This window comes from Coenobita brevimanus, chromosome 78 (genome assembly GCF_032717465.1).
Source record: "Coenobita brevimanus isolate Jiangsu-jjx chromosome 78, ASM3271746v2, whole genome shotgun sequence".
Taxonomy (NCBI): domain Eukaryota; kingdom Metazoa; phylum Arthropoda; class Malacostraca; order Decapoda; family Coenobitidae; genus Coenobita; species Coenobita brevimanus.
The window spans coordinates 47,930,312-47,949,209 of record NC_137031.1 but is presented as its reverse complement, the minus strand read 5'-3'; the positions used below and the strand labels follow the sequence as shown (position 1 = coordinate 47,949,209).

Sequence of the window (18,898 nt, the reverse complement as noted above, 5' to 3'; positions counted from 1 at the left end):
GGAGGATACACAATGATGAGAGGAAGTCCAAGATAGCCAAGGAGCTGGGTCACAATCTGCACTAGGGATGTTGCCTGGACAGCATAGACAACATCCCTGGATCTGCCCATGGATTCTTGACCCCACACTTTTCAACACGTACATGGATTTGGTGTTGGCTGCAAGTCAGAGTTACTATGGAGCATCAATCAGCAAATTTATGGTTAACTGGCTCTGCTAATAATGCTAGTATCCTTGCAAAAGCTGCTGGAGGTTCTCCTTAGTGTTCTTGAGGCATTTCATAAAGAGGTATAGCCAATGGAAATGAAGGTCTCCAGAGCCAAGACCAAGGTCCAGACATCTGATGGCTCGTTTAATGAAGTAGTGCAGTTTGTTCAAGTATGTGGTGGGGGCATAGAGGTCTTAACAAATTCACTCTTTTTGGCAGTGTGGTCCATAACAATGGTGAGTCTGGTGGTAAGAATACAGGGGACATCAATATGGCTTATGGTGTTATGAGCTCATTTATAATGTGTAAGTGGTATTACTGGTATTTGTGTATAGGGATGAAGATTAAAACTTTCTAGGTGCCAATGCTCCCAGTCCTGCTTTATGGAGGTGAGACATGAACACTAAACACAGCACTGGAGGCATTTTAACTCCTTGAGTAAATTTTTTTTTTTTTTTAAAGGATCATAGGATATCAGTGATATGACTAAGTGAATAATGAGCATTTACTTTATAACACCAGGTTGAATGCCAACTTCAATTATATGGGGACATGGCACATTTCTCTAAGGATAACCCTGTTCATGGGGTGTTAAGCAACAGAGACAACCTGGAGTGAAGCAGACTGAGGTGAAGACCAGAAAACTTGTGGCTGAAACAAGTCAACTATTCCCAGTGAGAGTTAAAGACTTGCACTGAAAAATTCCCACGGATGAAGTTAATACTAAGTGAAGTTACATGTTGCTGTGGCATTCACTCCGACTGCATTAGTGAGTGGCATGAGAGCAAAGGAGTCATTACATCCTAGTCATTAATTATGGTCTGTGTGGGTAAGAGGTAAGATTTTGGGCAGCTGGCCAGTACAGTACACCCTGTAACTCAATGAGCTGAACAGTACTCTCCTCCACGAGCCTCCACTGGTCTTCAGTTCTTGAAAAGATTAGCTAGTCACTGGGACAGATCAAGAGTGCAACTCTCAGATCAATTAGTTATTTCAGTACCACTGAAGTGAACTTTGTGAAGAAGAAAGAGACAATATTAAGGCCACATGAAACTGCTATGTATTGGTAATTTTGTCCGCTGATCGTATTTATGGATGGTGTCAAAATGTGTCCTTTAGACTGATGGTCACCAGCCACATCTCTCAGTAGCTGACACCAGATGCCACAGTATACTCTCATGAGGATCTTGGGACACTATTAAATTGTTTAAATACTAAAGGTTAAGAATTTGACACCCCTTGTTGGACCTGTTCTTGCTCCAAGAAAATGGGATTGAGAACTAATGAGGCCTTCGGTGCAGGATGCTCTCGACAATTCAAGCTTTCTGATGGATTGTGATGTGTTTCTTTAGGAATGATGTTTACAGCTTGGGGAAAATTGTAGGCAAGGTAGTGAACTACTGGGACAAAGCCCCCATTTCAAATCTTCTTTGAGGATACAATAACCCTTTTATCAGAGTGTAGTCTATAATGCCAATTCAAGGCAGCCCCAGTTTTCTTTCATTTATGCAAGGACTGCTTGAATCTGTGGGCTGCTTTGCTTTTGGAAGACTGTGGTGGTTGAGGACGTGTTGAATCTCTTGTGCTGTTGGAAGGCTTAAGACAATTTTCCTTTAAATTTGTGTCCTCTACTGGACACCGTACTTATTGACTTACAGACTACTGGCACCTGGTGGTCACTTGCTGGTTGTTCTTTAAAGTATGATTAGCTTTGTAGCATGGTTTAGCAGGTAAGCTCCTTTACGATCCGAAAGGATTTTTTTTATATTAATCTGAGTTGATGCCTGTCTTTCAACGGCTTAAATGTCCTGATCAGCACAGATCTTGGAGGCCAGTCAGGGAGTACGATATGAGCTTGCTGATAACCCCTTACCATCCTTGACAGTCCAGCTGGGACAGGTGTATGCTTGCCATTCTACTGAGTAGTGTTAAATAGTGTAGGTGGGGTTAACAACTATATGGAGGGTATCCTTAAGAATGTGACTACAGAGGCCATAACTGGCTACATGTCCATAATGTGGTGTTGTGGATTAGGTGCAAAGCTGAGGACATCAACTGTCTTGATTCACTCAGGAGTTCAACAGTTGGTGAGCATGGTGAGAGCGACATATGTCTTATCAATTTTTATTAAAAAAAAAAAGAGATGACACTCAATTCCTTCGGATCAGGGAGACAGGAAGTTTCACAGTAACATATGGCAACCATAACTCGTATAAGAGCTGCAGTGGACCATACAAAAAAAGGTAAAAGACTGAGCTAAAAGGGAGTAAATTGGTGAATAAGTTAACAAACTAGAGCAATTAGACTTTCAGTTCAATATGTACAATCCACTGTTACTATTTTTTGTCCACAGTAATTATGTTAGGGTCGCTTACAACACATTCAAATAATTCCAATCACAACATAATTAAACACCTGAGTAACATATTCATGCAGCTAAAACTGACAAGACAATGAGTGGCTCGCTTTACAAAATATAAGGGTGGCTGAGGAGTAAGCAGTCTGTTTCTCAGGAGTGAGGCTTAGGGGAGTGAGGTGATGTGGGGGGACACTGGTGTAGTGAAGGGAATTTATATTCCACAATAGCATGTGTATAAATTAAAGGGGGAAAAAAATAGCTTAATCAGACATCAATGAGGCTATGCCCAACATAACAGAAGCCAACACAATTCATCTAATCTGGGAGAGTGAGGTGTAACGCAGTAGCATCATCAACATTCAAGAAATCCTCTTTGTATACCTAGCGACTGGTCATTCTTGATTTTTCTCAAAACAAACAAAACTTTATACAAAAGCATAAACCAATTCCTTATCAATATGGCCAAGTGCTAAACTAACAAAATTCCCCTGAGAACAACTATGCATGTACTGTACACTCTGTTCACTTTAAATTGGCCATAAAATGCCATCTCTTCATCTGTACAGCAGAATTGTAACAAGAAATTAACATTAAAATTCTGTGCTAACCACGAGTGCAAAGGAAACAATGTACAGTTGAACCATTGTCTTATTCTGTCACTGAGCTACGGGAAGTATGCTGCTAAAGGATGAAAAATCAGGCCAAGTTAAAGTGAATGACCTACAGTCAGCCATATTCTTCACCCTCTATCCCTAACCACGTTGGAGTCAAGCTGTAGTCCAGATTTCACAAAGTGTGAAGACTAATTATGTAAAGGCCATTGTTTAGAACTTTAGATATCTAGACCACCCAAGTAGCAGTGTCATTATGAACATTACTTGTACGATCGAAGGTGACAGTTTGAAGTTGTATTAGACTGCCTGAGTAACAGTATCATTATGAACAGCTACTTGGGTAGTTTAGTAAAGCAGACCCCTGATTTACACATTCACAATAAATACTTTTCTCTGAAACAAAGCTGACTGAAAAGTAACCACCTTCCAGGTACACAGTGGTGTCCCCATGTACTGTACACAGCTTTATCTCAACAGACCCCCTCCCTGGGAAAGGACTTATTTTTTCAGTTAAATTACACTGTCCTTGTGTATGTGACTTGCTCTTGGTGGAAAACCCCAAGATGTAGTGGATGTGTTGGCAGGTGTGGTGATGAAAGTGATGGTGACTGTGGTTACTAAAGTGATGGCAGCTTTTATAGTGGTGGGAATGGCAGCTGATGTTTGGGTAGGTATGTGTATCAGTGATTGTTATGGTGTTTGTGCTACTGGTAGTGATGGTAGGAGTGGTAATGTTGGTAGATATAGTAGTAGTAATGATAGCTATCACTACAGTATTTGTTGTCATAAGCCTCCTTCATGTCACTTATGTCTGTTTTAACTGTGTTGCAAGGCATATATCTTGAAAGTGTATCAGCCAGTTAGTTTGTCATTCATGACTTTTAGTTGGAAAATATGACCATGTTAAAGACATGGTTAACACATTAAGTATACTGTATTATAACAGGTTCAAGGGGGCATGATGTACAGATTCACAAAACAGTACATGAAGAACCAGGTTAACACATAGGCAACATAAACTGGGAGGCTCCAGTCTCTTATTTACAAAGAATTTCAAAGGCATTTATTTTACTATACAATACTTTTTTCTTTTTTGTATCAAACTCAGTACTTTCCCTCTTATGGGACAGCTCTTTTACACAAGCACATCACATGGAGATCAAAGATGAGCCTCCATGATGTGTACTGATGTAGTGAACTGGTTCTGCTGCAGTCATATAAATTTTTAGATATCTGATGTCTTCCAGGTTAAGGCACTCCTACTACCAGTACTTGTGGTTCGCAGAGGTCTGTACTCAGAGAGATGGTTGGGGTTCATTGCCTGCATAATGCCACTAAGGGGGATGCAACTAATCACTCTTATCTTCAGTTTCTGGACTGAGTTGCCTAGCCATGAGTCCCCACATTCCATGTTGGGCAATGTTTGATTGGATGATGGATGACTTTTTTTTTTTTTCCCTTATGCTGCTGAGCTAGGGAAGGATATGACATCTGTGCCAGCAAGACAAAGGTTATTGCAAGAACACACCTAAAAAGCATATGGTATTTTTATTCCTTGTTTAATAATTCACACTGATACGCTTGCCTAAGAGTGTTAATTTGTGTTCAGAGAGGTTTTTCTATCAAGTAAACACTATCAGGGATGTAAGGTGGTTTCCTACAGTTTATATAGTCTGGACTAAAGTAACCTAGCCTCAGACCCTCCTACACCACAGGCATTCCACAGCCTAAAAAGGGTTATATGGATTGGCTGTTACCAATACTTGAAGACATATGCCTCCTTGTTATATGAAAATAAATAAATCAAGAGCAAACATGCAAAGTGATGGATCTTGCTTGTCATTAGTTTCAAATAACAAAAAAGTAGAGTACTGCTATATACTAGCATTTTAGTTAGTATGCAGAACCAAAGACATCATTGATGCAGTCATGTACTCTGAACTGTACTAACCACATGCTATGCAGTTGCTGCATATTCAAGACTCTCAAACTCCACACATGTCATCTCTTGTGACAACACCAACAGCTGCATACTGATAAATTCTCAGTTCTGTCTGTACACTAGTTCAAACACAAACATTCTAATCTGTGCCGGATCATTCAGGACACGACAAACAGCCTCATGACTCTCAAATCAAAAGCCAACAATGCCAGTAACTACTACCACAATGTTCAAAGAACACTGTATAAATTAACTCTCTATCTGGCAACTTAAACCATGATCATATTATTCCTGGTGAGTTACTTCCCCACTCAATCTGAAACTTAGTTACTGTCTGTTTAAGAACTTTGTTGTTAGGCCATTCACTGTGGAAAATTTCCAATAAAATGCCCTATCCAGGGATTTGTTTGTTTCCTGCTGATCACCTGCAGCTCATGAGTAATTTCCTTGACCACTCATCATCTTTCCCTCCCATCACCCACTATTTTCCCTATAAGCCACGGTCTACCCAACCACTAGTCAACAACTCAATCTCCGACCACTAGTTCTAAAAACTCAATCATTTTTCATCTTTCACAAAACAGCCCGTTTCACCATCATCCATAATAACTCCTTTTTGTTCTCCATATCACCCAACCAATTCCTGTCATTTTCCATTTGGCCACTTCATGCTCAAATACCTCACAATAAACCACAACCAACTCCCATGTCTCTATTAAAACCACTGCCCACCCACTTGGTACACAAACAATTCTTGGCCATCAACTCAGTTCAGTTTCAAGTACAGAACTAATGCCACTCAGGGATGAGTGAGGCTGCTCACTCTCATCTTAAATGTCAGGACCAACCTGCCTAGCCCTTGGCTCCTATGCTCCTCATGAGGCAGCACAGGATTAGATGATAAATGAATGAAAACAAAACTAGTGTCATTCCTCATTACAAATTACCATTTTAATAATGTATTTTACTATTAATTCCATAGTATATTTAAGGAATTCCATCCTCTTCTGACTTTCCTTCATTCTTTCCTCGTCCTTCTGCCAACGGGTGACTTTACACTCTCTCTTCTGTTTTTCTTTCCTTCATTCTTTCCTCTTCCTTCTGCCTGTGAGTGACTCTACATTGAGTGACAAGCCAAATGGTTTCCTGTACACCAGGAAACTATTTACCATGCTGAGGGTAACCATATAAACACAGTTTGGTGCCTGGTGATTTAGCGGGTAATTACGGTGCTCCACCCGGATTGAGCCAGTGAAAGTTTATATCCAAGGGGTGGTTGGGGTTTATTGCTCACGTAATCCCACTAAGAGATGAGTGAGGCTGGTCACTCTCATCTTACATGTCAGGACCAATTTGCCTAGCCCTGGGCTCCTATGCTTCACGTGGGGAAATGTAGGATTGGATAATGAATGAGTGAATGAAAATTATCTCATGCAGTTCAATCACTACTTTACTATTAATTCCTCTGTTTTTTAAAGAAAAATTACCTTGTGCTGTTCAACTGCCACAGTATTATTAATTCTACAGTATACAGTATAACAGAAAAACTATCTTGTATAGTTCAAGTGCTGCTTTACTGTTAATTCCAGAGTAAATCACAGAAAAATTACCTAATACAGGTATACCCTAGTTCCTTTGCTACTTGTTTAATTTACTGGCTTCCTCTGGTGATGGAGAAGGATCTCTTCACGTGGAGGCACTGATCTGTATAACCATGTGGCTCCACCACACAGTTATACAAATGTCCCTCGGCTTCCCCCCTATCCTCCAAAAGGAGGTTGGTGGACTGCAAGAGGATGACACCTTCAGCCAGCAGTCCACTAAGTTCACAGTCTGATGAACCACAGGCTACAACTACTGCTATTATTACCAGTTCCATCATCTTACAATGCCAGATTTATGTAAAAAGTTCTGATATTTTGAAACACATCTCTTACATAACACTATACTCTACTAAAAACTGCCTGTACCTCACTTACCTCCTCTTTACCTGCTTTTTCTACCACTGACATCTCTCTGCATCCATATGACTGCTTCTTGCCAAACTAAATCAGCCACTTTTGAATCCACCTCCACCCATTACTTTAATCCTCCTGCCACCCCTTATCTACTCCTCCATAAAACCAACTCCCACCCACCCACCACCTCACTATATGACTGCTCTGGACTCAGCCACTCCTCAACTGCCTGCTCCATTCATGATCACTCCTCGCCTGGACACTCACTGCCTTGTGGCCAAAGCCTCACCTTGATTCGGCCGGCCAGTTCCTTCTCCACCCAGGCCGGCCGCCCCACTGACCCACTGAAGGACGGGCGGCCGGACTTCATGTTGGGGCTGGAGGTGGTGGAGGTCTGCGGGGACACACACAGCAGCACTTCAGCCACGACGCACACACTCACACGCCACCCCACTTAACATACCACATTATGCCACACATCTCCACATATAATATTATGCCATATATTACTACACATAGTATTAAAGTAGCTAAAATAATGCCCATAATGATGCTGCAACAAAGTACATGCACACACACACACACACACACACACACACACACACACACACACACACACATTAAATAAGACATTAATGGAGTAAATCAAACATCACTAATTACTACTCAAACAGCAGCTACACTAAATACTGTACTAAGCTGAGCAGCACTCACACTTAATTTTAGTACATCATCCTTACAATAATCCCATACAGTACCTGGAAGAAATGCTGAAAAAATCACTAATATGTACAGTACAAACAACAAAAGTGAAATATTTTCTATATTAAATATGTCACTTGTGATAAATTCAGCCCACATAATTAATACAAAATCTACTGAGGCCATACAGCACACTACACCACATACACCCATAAAAATCCATAGATGACTCATAAAATGTAAATCACCTGTACTGTAATATACTGTACCGTCAAACATTGGATCAAGCCAATCCATCCACTACATAGCATATCATACTACACGCATTTTCAATTCACGTACAGTACAGTACTGTACAGCACAAGACACTCATGCAACGTACCACACCCCATAACAGTTATGACAGTCAAGCACGTATAGTGCTTATTACAGCAGTTATAAAATCTGGCTCAGGAAGACATATAGAGAGCCTGCACAAGACCGAGCATCTGTACACAAACAAATGTCTGTATATGTGCACATGAAGCACTTCTGTACAATACATGTAAACAAAGCAACAAAGTGTTAAAAATGATAAAATCCAAGTTAAGGATATAATAGGTTTGTTCATATTAAAAACCATATTTTTTGCCTCTACAGAGGGAGTACAGGCACCTATTTAGGTAGATGGATTAGGCCAATTTCCAACTGTCACCAAGCAATGTGGTGTTAAGGCTGGAGTGGACTCTTAAGCTAATACAAGGCATCAAAGCTCTCAGTTTCATCAAAACAGTATGGTGGTTTTGCATTCTTTACCACACAGCAAAGTTGTCAGTAAATTTAAGCCTCAGCCCAAGGCTGGTTTAAGAAAGGGGCCTCCAATGCCGCAGTGCTCGATGGCAGCTGCAAATTGACTTAAGTCATCTTCATAAGGATGTCAAACACTTCCATGGTAAGAAGGGATAAAAACAAGCCTATCTTTCCACTGTTCAAGGATAATAGCTTTCGGTAGGAGAAAATCCTCTGCATCTTACAGCCACACAGACTGCAGTAAGGGTGTCGGATTCTTATCAGTCATAAAACTGGAGAAGAGAAATGTTGCAACTCCAGCTTGTTTAATCTGCAGCTCTTACAAAAGTCTTACATTTCTTTGATTTATTTATTTATTTATTTTTTTTTTGAGTCTTGATATAAACCAACACAGAATCTGTCTATTACCTGCACAGCCTTCTCATTTCCACCCTTGCTTCATTGCCTTCATTGTAAAACATAACACAGTAATCAATAAGTATCTGTATATTTTTTCAATACAACCAATGGATAAATATAGAGATCCTTAATTAACCCAATCTGATGTAGGCTCTGGCAACTGTACCTCAAACCACGACAAATGATACTAAGTTATCCAGAGCTTCACTGCCCATGTTGTACTATCCTCGTTTCAATCATTTTTATTTTCTTAAATCAATCAGATACAGTATTTGCTTCCGTATATTCTATAAAAAAAAATAAAAAAATCTCACATCAAGAACACTGAACAGATGAACCTATGACACAGGATGACGCAGATGTCAGGAAGCCTGACACTTCACTATACAGTATTTCTGATATATGCCGTGTGACTGTCTTTAAAACTTATCAATGCCTTTTTAGAGAATTTGATTGAAAAAATATATACCAGTATATATGTTCTTGTGAAATTATTAACTGGTAAGTGAGGTATGTAGGTCTTAGACAAAATAAGAAGTCAATACAGTCACAGTACCTAGTAAGCACTTGTCCAATTGCCTAACTTAATTGTTATTCAACGTATTAATCAATTTAATTAATATTAATATTAATAAATGAGGGCACAATCGCCGGAAACAGACTGAAATCATCAGGGACTCTAACCATAAGAGTTATCAGCTGTTGGTGTCTACTACTAGGAAGGAGTATATCCTGCAAGGTGGATCATTTGCTGAGATCTTAGACATCATTAACTCCTTTACTAATGTTTATAAGAAAAAAAAAAAAAGGGGGGGGGGGAGAGGTGCTGCCCATAAGCACAGCAGGATGTGTAACATATGAATTTTAATACTGTATAATTATGCGGTAGGTGGAGGCACTCACCATCCACTCACTTGGTTATGCTGCTCTCAGGAACTGCCCTTTCCTCTCTTCCTTCTTTCCTCTTCTGTCTTTCTTTCCTTCATTCTTTCCTCTTCCCTCTATTTATGGGTGACTCTACACTAAGTGACAAGTCAAATGGCTTCATGTACACTAGGAAATCATTTACTAAGCTGGGTGGTAACCATACAATAAAATTATGGCACCTGGTGGCTTGGTGGGTAATTAAGGTGCTCCAATCAGATTGAGCCTGTGCAGGTTTACATTCAAGGGATGGTTGGGGTTTATGGCTCATGTAATGCCACTCACAGATGAGTGAGGCTGGACACTCTCATCTTAAATGTCAGGACCAACTTGCCTAGCCCCAGGCTTCTATGCTCCTCGTGGGGCAACACAGATCTAGATTAGATGATGATGATGGATTTTGCAGGAGACAATACCTCTTGCTGCCCAATTTACTGTGTACTACAAATATGTACTATACAGGGTGCTATGTAGCTCTAACTTCAATAATGTGCCACTAAAAAATGGTTTAGCCAAGTTGTATGGCCACATGCCTTTATGGTTACAGTAGAGTTGCAATTTAAGACAATGGGAAGCAACGATCGCGCAATAACATGAGCATTTAATTTCTCACTTTATTATTCAATTGTTCAATCTGTACATGGATGGGGTAATAAAAGAGGTACAAGGTAGGGTAGTGGATGTTGGAGTGGCCCTTGTGAGAGAGGATAGTGTTTGGAAACTGCCTGTACTGTTGTTTGCAGATGATATTGTGTTGTTGAGTGAAGACGAAGGGGAGCTGCAAGGCTTGGTGGATGAGTTTGGGAGAGTGTGTAAGAAACGGAATCTAAAGGTGAATGTAGGGAAGAGTAAAGTGATGGTCTTTGAGAGAGGTGAAGTCAGTGAATGTACAGCGAGGTTGGATGGTGAGGAATTGGAAAATGTGAGTATGTTTAAGTACTTGGGTAGTGTGATGAGTAAGGATGGAGGTTTGGAGGGTGAAGCGCTTGAAAGCGTACAGCAGGGAAGAAAGGTTGCTGGTTCTTTGAAAGCAGTGATAAGAAACAGGGAAGTGAGCATGGAAGTGAAAAAGTTACTACATGACAGTATTGTGATACCAATTCTAACGTATGGAAGTGAAGCTTGGACGTTGTTGGATGGACACAAGTCAAGAGTGAGAGCAGTGGAAATGAGTTATTTAAGAGGAGCCTGTGGAGTCACATGGAGAGACAGGCTGACGAATGAGAATATAAAGGAGCGTTGTGGTGTTGATGTGGATGTGATAGGAAGCGTTATGAGGAACACACTGAGGTGGTTTGGCCATGTGGAGAGGATGGAGGGTGAAAGACTGACGAAGAGAGTGTATGTGAGTGAGGTGGAGGGGGGAAGAGGGAGGGGGAGGCCGAGGTTGAGATGGAGGGATGGGGTGGAGAGGTATATGAGAGAAGGGGGTGTGAGTTGGGAGCAGGACAGTGAAATGGCGGGGGACAGGGCGACTTGGAGGCGATTTGTTTGTGGCCACCCCAAACGGGATTGAGGCGTCTGGCAATAGATAGATAGATAGATAGACAGAGATCATATGAAAACACACTGAATCAGGTGTCTTAAGGCAGACATATTTGTAATAACCAATCTTTATATATATTTTGCAAGAAAAACATGGGGCTCCCAGAACCTAACCCCTTTTTTACATGTAAATATACTGTATGTCAGGATTTAGCACGAACTAGATTCAGCACAAGGTTCAACATAACCTATCTCATGATGCATGAAGACTACTGTACCAAACCTACTAAGTTCTTAGGTTTAAATCTGGAGTTTTCCATCTCTTTGGCCAGTTGCCATGCAAGGTTAACGTGTCTGGCCTACCCTTGATGTGTAGAACACATATGTATGTGTAGCAGTCTTAGATTTGGACTGTGCAAGTGTAGTTAAATTCCTTACCTGGAAGAGCTATGTAAGGAAGGCTATCATGCTTTTGGTCCCAAACCAATCCCAAGGATGTGCCTTCCAGGGATGATTCACCCCTTACTCCATGAATATTATGGCTTAAATTGCATTTTTTTTTTTTTTCTCCTCAGAATATGACAATAACCCAAGTATATTATCCCAATATGTTATTTTCACTTTTTCCATCTTTCCTTTAACAATGAACACTAACTGCAAATGTGAACCCTGAAAGCACTTGTGGAAGTGACTGTATACATATACCTGAATTTGGCTTTCCCTTTTGAGAGATTAGCTTTGCTGCCTTTAAGCCTCTTGTTACTTTTTACATTAAAAAATATAAACATTGGCAAGCACAGGCATCATATCATCACTAATGCTGCAGAATGCTGCATCACAGTTCTCTTATCATGTGATCCATAAAGAATTACAGTGACAGGAAACCAGCTTGGAACGTAAATGGACATTTTAAAAACTAAAATTATTTTCTAATAGTCTCTATGAATTCTGACGCATTATCATGAACAATCAATTCCATCCATCCATCCATCCATCATCCAATCCTATGTTGCCCCATGAGAAGCATAGGAGCCCGGGGCTAGGCAAGTTGGTCCTGACATTTAAGATAAGAGTGACCAACCTCACTCATCCCTGAGTGGCATTACATGAGCAATAAACCCCAACCATCCCTTGAATAAAAACCTGCACTGGCTCAATCCAATTGGAGTGTCTTAATTACCCACTAAACCACCAGGAACCATAATTTGGTGTTATGGTTACCACCCAGCATAGTAAACGGTTTCCTGGTGTACAGGAAACCATAATAAAAGTAATGAAAATTACCAGCAAGTTCCGAGTAATAGATTCCTAAACCATACATTTTCAAGTGGCCAATGTAGCATGAAAGCACACAGCAGAGACAGTTGTCTGATGAACATAAGTACAAATGCAAATGTGCAAACTGGATGAACAACCATAAAAAAATGAAGGCAGTGGCATGAAGCAGCAACAAGAGGCATGTGCAGGTACGTTCAGCATCAGTTCAATCTAGTCCTTACTGCCACCGCAGAAAGCAGTTTTATGGGTGATTTCAAATCAGTTTAAAAAACACTAAGACATTACAGCACCTCTCTCGTTAACTTATGGCTGTGTCAAGATGAATCCCTTACCTTTAATAGATTTTTTGTGTGGTAATAGGATGTGAAGGAATGCCCTACTTCCTTAGGTATTTTAATATTCTTTGGCCTACCATGAGAGAAAAGTTAGAGCGCTTAAAATTTCACATCACTGGTACACATGCCATGTCTCCAGAGGTAATTTTATTCACACATACTGTACACGTATGAACGCACGGATGCCTACACGCTCACACATGCATGAATGTACACTCAACCCCCTGCTATCGCGCCTAATTGGTCACAGGAAACACGCGTGATAGATGAATACGCAATACCTGAACTGAACAATCAATGGGAAAATTTCTAATTGGTTTTTCAGTTGCCCATTTTTCTAACTTTTAACCACTTTATGCCTACGATTTTCTGCCAATCTCTCCTCTAACATGAAATAAAGCATTATTATATTAATAATAACAGTATAATGAATAAATAAATAACATAAAAGTCCATTCAAACTTTTATAAGGATTACAGCTTGGGTGGTCTGATGGGTTTCGAGGCTTGGGAGTGGCTTAGTTGCCACCAGATCTCTTTGGCTGTCTCCATTTCTTTAGTGTCCACAGCTAAAGGGGGTATCACATGGTACCTTATACAGTATCAGGAATGGCTGAGGAACATTTAAGTGGAACAAAACTTGGACGCTATCACACACGTTCCTCAAACTGTCGTCAGAGCCCTGTCTCAGTTGTAAACACGTGATTACTTTATCGACATCACTGTTTTTTCGGCATAAGAAATATTAACTCTTTATAAGGGTTTCAAAATGATTGATATTTATTCTAAAATACAATATTAATAAGTATTCAGTGTTAGGCTAAATTTCAATGCTGTAGTACGATATATTCTTTCGAGCTGAATGGGTTTTGGTCACTGTTTTGCCCGTCGTGTCCTCGGCAGGAATCCGTTCAGATGCATTCCAAATGCCCGTGCTATAATTGGGAATTTTACCACGTTACCGTTCCGATTAACCGTCGTATCCTCTGCAAACCTCGTATGATGTGCCGTGTGAATAAGTTTCGTTTAGCCTGTCTTCAAACTCGACGCGTGATAGCGGTCTTGGGGTGCGTGACAGCATGTATGGTTGTGCATTTGATGTGTGCGTGATAGCAGATAAGTGTGATAGCTGAACGCGTGCTAGCAGGGGGTTGAGTGTACACATACATCTGCATGCGTGCACGCACACACATACACACACACGCACACACGCACACACACACACGCACACGCACACACACACACACGCACACACACACACACACACACACACACACACACACACATGCACATGCATAAGTACACAAGAAAGCACATACCATTTTATATTCTTGAATGCAACACATGAACTCACACATAAACTTAAACATACATATACATGAATATACACAAGCAAACTCTTGTAGTCAGCTGATATAATCGTAATCTCCTCACTCTTCTCCTTCAGAACTTTGCACATTCACTCCTCAGTAACTTAAACTTGTACCTATTACACAACCCAAAGCATCGTACTGCTGTCTCACAGCGCATTTTTTCCATCATCATGACCTCACAGTCTGCTTTCCACTTGTGATTTAATACACATGCTTTCAAGACCCATGGTGCAGTGATTCTAACGAAAGGAATTATTAAGTGACTGCTAATGCTGCCTTTAGTGATTATTTTCTTCATGCTATTTTGTTCTTTCAAACACTTCATTTAACTCAGACATTATTATATATTCATCATTTTGCCCTGTATAGCTTATTTTGTTTGAAGAATTTTTGTTAATGTTACTGGTATTGCTGTTGTTAGCTGAGCACACCCTTCAACCATATGTAAAAAGCTGCTTCTGTGGAACCATCCAACAGATGCTGTACAGTAAAAACACCCTGCAGGGATCTGGTGCCCCCTTGTGGTAGACAGCACCTCACTAGGGTCTGACCAAAGTCTTCCCACAGCAAGGTGCAGGGAAATATGAGAAGGTTTGGCTAATAAATGGTTGCTGCAGCTGCTCAAGCCAGAGTGCACAGCACCATCACGTGTAAGCTCCTCATCAACACCTGTTTGAAAAGTCCATCTAGTAAATGAGAGACTAATGATAGGGATTAAACTTGGTAACTAATGTTTCTTTTGTTTTTTACTCTGCTTTCCATACATTCTTAGTAGAAAAATGCATTAATATGGCTACAAAATTATGTCACAGTGATAGTTTAAACTTCAAATGAAATTATGACTGTGTCTGTTTTAAATTATTGGTCAGCCATGAGGTGGGTATTGTTGTTGTTTGTCTTGTAGACAGCAGGTGGCTCAGGCAGCATCCCAAGCAACAGTTGACCTTAAGCACATCACTCATACAACACGTTTAGTCAATATACACGAACAGGCTGAGACTTTATAAGGTCATCACAAAATAAAAATATAAGAATACCTTCATAGGGTGGAACCTTTCAATCAATCAAAACATATACCTAATGAATCCATGTTATATGCTGCTTGTTATTCAATCATTAACCTTAAAATCATTTATCAAAAAAGCATGCCACTTTAACTGAGGGATACCTGTACAAGTGCCCATGTAAAATCCAGTATAAAGGTAACACTAAACATAACATTACACAGTATGAGTGACACGGTAATTCCATAACTGCAGACAAATTCCCACTTTCTCTGATAGAATTAACATAAAATTGCATTTTTATATGGTAAACTCCTACGTTTCACAGTCTTTTAAGTTCCACCAGACTCCTAAAGTCCTCACTTTGCAACATTCATGCCCTCTCCTCAAATCCCACAACTGTAAAAGGTACAATATAGTAAACTGCTGCTTTACCTGGCTAACTGGAAGGAACAGACATCCACATAACTGAAAGGTCAAAACAACAGAATGGAACTTGTATAATTTAGGCAGATTTTTCTGGATTCCCTAGTACAGTCCGTATACTTTTAGGTTGTGTAGGTAACAACTTCAAAGAAAGATTCACAGAGGATGCTTATGCACATTACACAGCAGTGCAGTGCGGTGGCTAACGAAAATTGGCAACGGAAAGGAACCTGTATAAATTAGGCAGATTTTTCTGGCTTCACTAGAACAGTCCGTATACTTTTAGGCTGTGTTGATAACAACTTCAAGGGAAGATTCATATAGGATGCTTATGCGCATTTTACAGCAGTACAGTACAGTGGCTAATGAAAATCAAAATGGTTAATGAGGTAGAGTTTAACACTGTGCCACAGTCCTGAATAATAGGGAACTACACCATATGTACCAACTTCCACACATTCACTGTAGTCTGTGCTCTATTTTAAAAAAATGAACATTACTGGGAAAAATGAAAGTGAGGAGAGACAATATAAGTGAATGAATGAAAGATCCCACTAAAATAAATTTGACAGAAAAAAGACCGAGCAGAATACTGTAGAGTCAACCATGGGCCACCGATTGACACGAGGAAGGACATTATGTTGCAAGTTAATTGCTTCAACAAAGTACAGGGGCAGTGCCTTGGGTCCTCATGAGGGGAATGCACTACATATAACATCACCACAGTACTATTACTACCAGGTTCCCTTATGTCTTTTCATTTCATGTCACATTTTTCATTCAGTCCTGCAGTTACATTCTCCTCTTCCAATTTTACCTTCCCTTCATCCCCATTTATTGGTACAAACCCCCAGTTGCCAGAACAAACTGTTAACCCATGGTCCTGAGTCAGAATATCAATCTTTTCCCCAGAAATGTCCATACATGAGATTCATGTACCTCAACATCAGTACAGGTATTTTTCTTCCTTACTATATCACTTAATCTGCAAGATCATTTCACATACAGCTTAACAATTTAATATGCTAAGTTGAAAGTGTAACTGCTAAATAAAAGCTTCACTCAGATATATCCTCTTCAGCTTTGGATGAAGTTGCCAATAAAACTGGTTGCCTAAATACTAAATATACTGCAAGCATTTTGGAGCCTTTATAAACAATACAATACGATATATAAAATTATTTATATGTCATTTCCAGCTGAAACTGGAGGATAGGCAGGGGCATGAATGTGCTGACATTACCAAACAGTGAGCTTTAGTGCAAGTAGTAGAATGAGCACAACTTTTTACAATATGTGTAAAAATATATGCTGACTTCCTCAAGTCAGGAGTTCTGCACACAGCTGCCACAAATATGCAGAACTGCATAATCACCAACTCAGAAACTGACTTTATCCATGAACTCTTTATTCTGCCTTAGGAAGGTACAAAAGCCAATCCTGTATCTACAATAACTGATGCTTCATGTACACTGTATGTATACAGGTATCCCTCAACTTACATTCAATAAAGATATGTTTGGCTTGAACGTAAGGTAACACCTAAACTACACCAATCCCGACTAAAAGATGGGACTGTTAAAATGACTGTTGAGTCTTAATTTCTGAGTGTTCTATTCATGACTGCCTATATCAATATGTATTGATGCCATTCATTATAGAAAAATAAAACTGAAATAAATAAATGCCAAGAAGAAACTGAATCCTTGATTCTGGGTAAAAAATGCACTTGTAAAGCAATGACACTGGGCTGAAATAGTGGCATAAATCATAAATGTGATTATACTATTGAAAACTAACGGTCCCATGGCAGACTTTCTAATGCCTCAAATGTATCTACTTCAACCCACGCTACACTGTGCACGGTCTATTTCACTTGCCTTATGATCAAGGTTTGAGCACAGCATCTCAAGTAAAAAATGAAGGATATGTGTGCTGATATGGAACTTTTTACTGAGTATAAAGCAAAATTTATCACATTCTCATTAGATGAAAACCACAAGTTATGTCTGTTCATGAGTGATACAAAAAATAAAGAAGAAAATTTTTTAAACAGGCAGACAACAGCCACACACAACCTGTCTCAGCTACAGACATGCCATTCATGCACTGTTTTCACCTGTCTTACATACCAAGAGGTGAAGGCCTTTCTGGTAAGTCCATAAGTCACAGGGAGTAGGAGAAAGAAAGAAAGGGGTAAAAGAATACTGTGAAGGCACGTTAAGTCTGAGATGGAGTCAATGGTTACTGCTGCAGAATTGGTACAATAGAATTATCAACTCAGTGACAGGGAAGAACAGAGAGGTTACATACTACACTGCAGCTGCAAGGTTACTGTACACCAATTTTATCAGTACACTTGAAATACTGTATATCTCACTGCCAGGCTACCAAGTTCCTCATCACATATGATATGCCCCTTTGAAGCCTCTTCCTTTATGAATGCTAACTACTGTACAATGTTTTCAAAATCAACATCCAGTATACATAATTCACCAACTTGTAAAATGCATATTAATTATGAAATTTGTTTGTTTTATCATTTTCATGTAAAAGATTACCTTCTGTGGTGCAACAAACACAGCAGGCAAATAAGTAAAATCATTTAAAGATACCCAGTGAGGATATAAAACAGTAGCTAACTACTTTATGTGGCTACTGGCTTCTACTTTGAATCATAAGAGTGCAGGTGAAAGAAATTTCATAAAACACTATATGCCTATATTATATACTGTGTTTGTAAAACCATTACCGTACTGAAGGATGTCGGTGCAACTGGGTGAATATGACGGAAAGAATAGTGCATGTCCTTACTGAGAAGACTGTGTTTTCTACTTAAGAATGACTAAATATAAACTGAACCTACCCATAAATCTGAACTGTAATGAAGCCAAAGAGGAAAGCAACACTGAAGCGCAGGTGCCACAAGTGAGATCATGCGTAATCGAAACTGCATAATGGTTTAGTACTGTACAGTAATTTGCTTACGGTCCAACTAAGGAAAACTTAGTTTACTACTACAGTACAGTATCAACTGGAATAATGGGGAAAATACCAAAGAATCTACTGTACTGGGTTCCAGCAATCAATTAAAAACTTCAAA

At 39.7% G+C, this 18,898-nt stretch overlaps 1 protein-coding gene across 1 annotated transcript in view; it reads right to left on the bottom strand.

The window, feature by feature from the left end:
- The window catches only part of PKD (serine/threonine-protein kinase D3), a 174,008-nt gene that overhangs the window by 34,851 nt on the left and 120,259 nt on the right, over window positions 1-18,898 (bottom strand). The window contains exon 6 of the mRNA XM_080279477.1: window positions 7,371-7,475. Within this exon, the coding sequence (XP_080135603.1) occupies window positions 7,371-7,475 (105 nt within the window). The remainder of the gene's footprint in view (window positions 1-7,370; window positions 7,476-18,898) is intronic.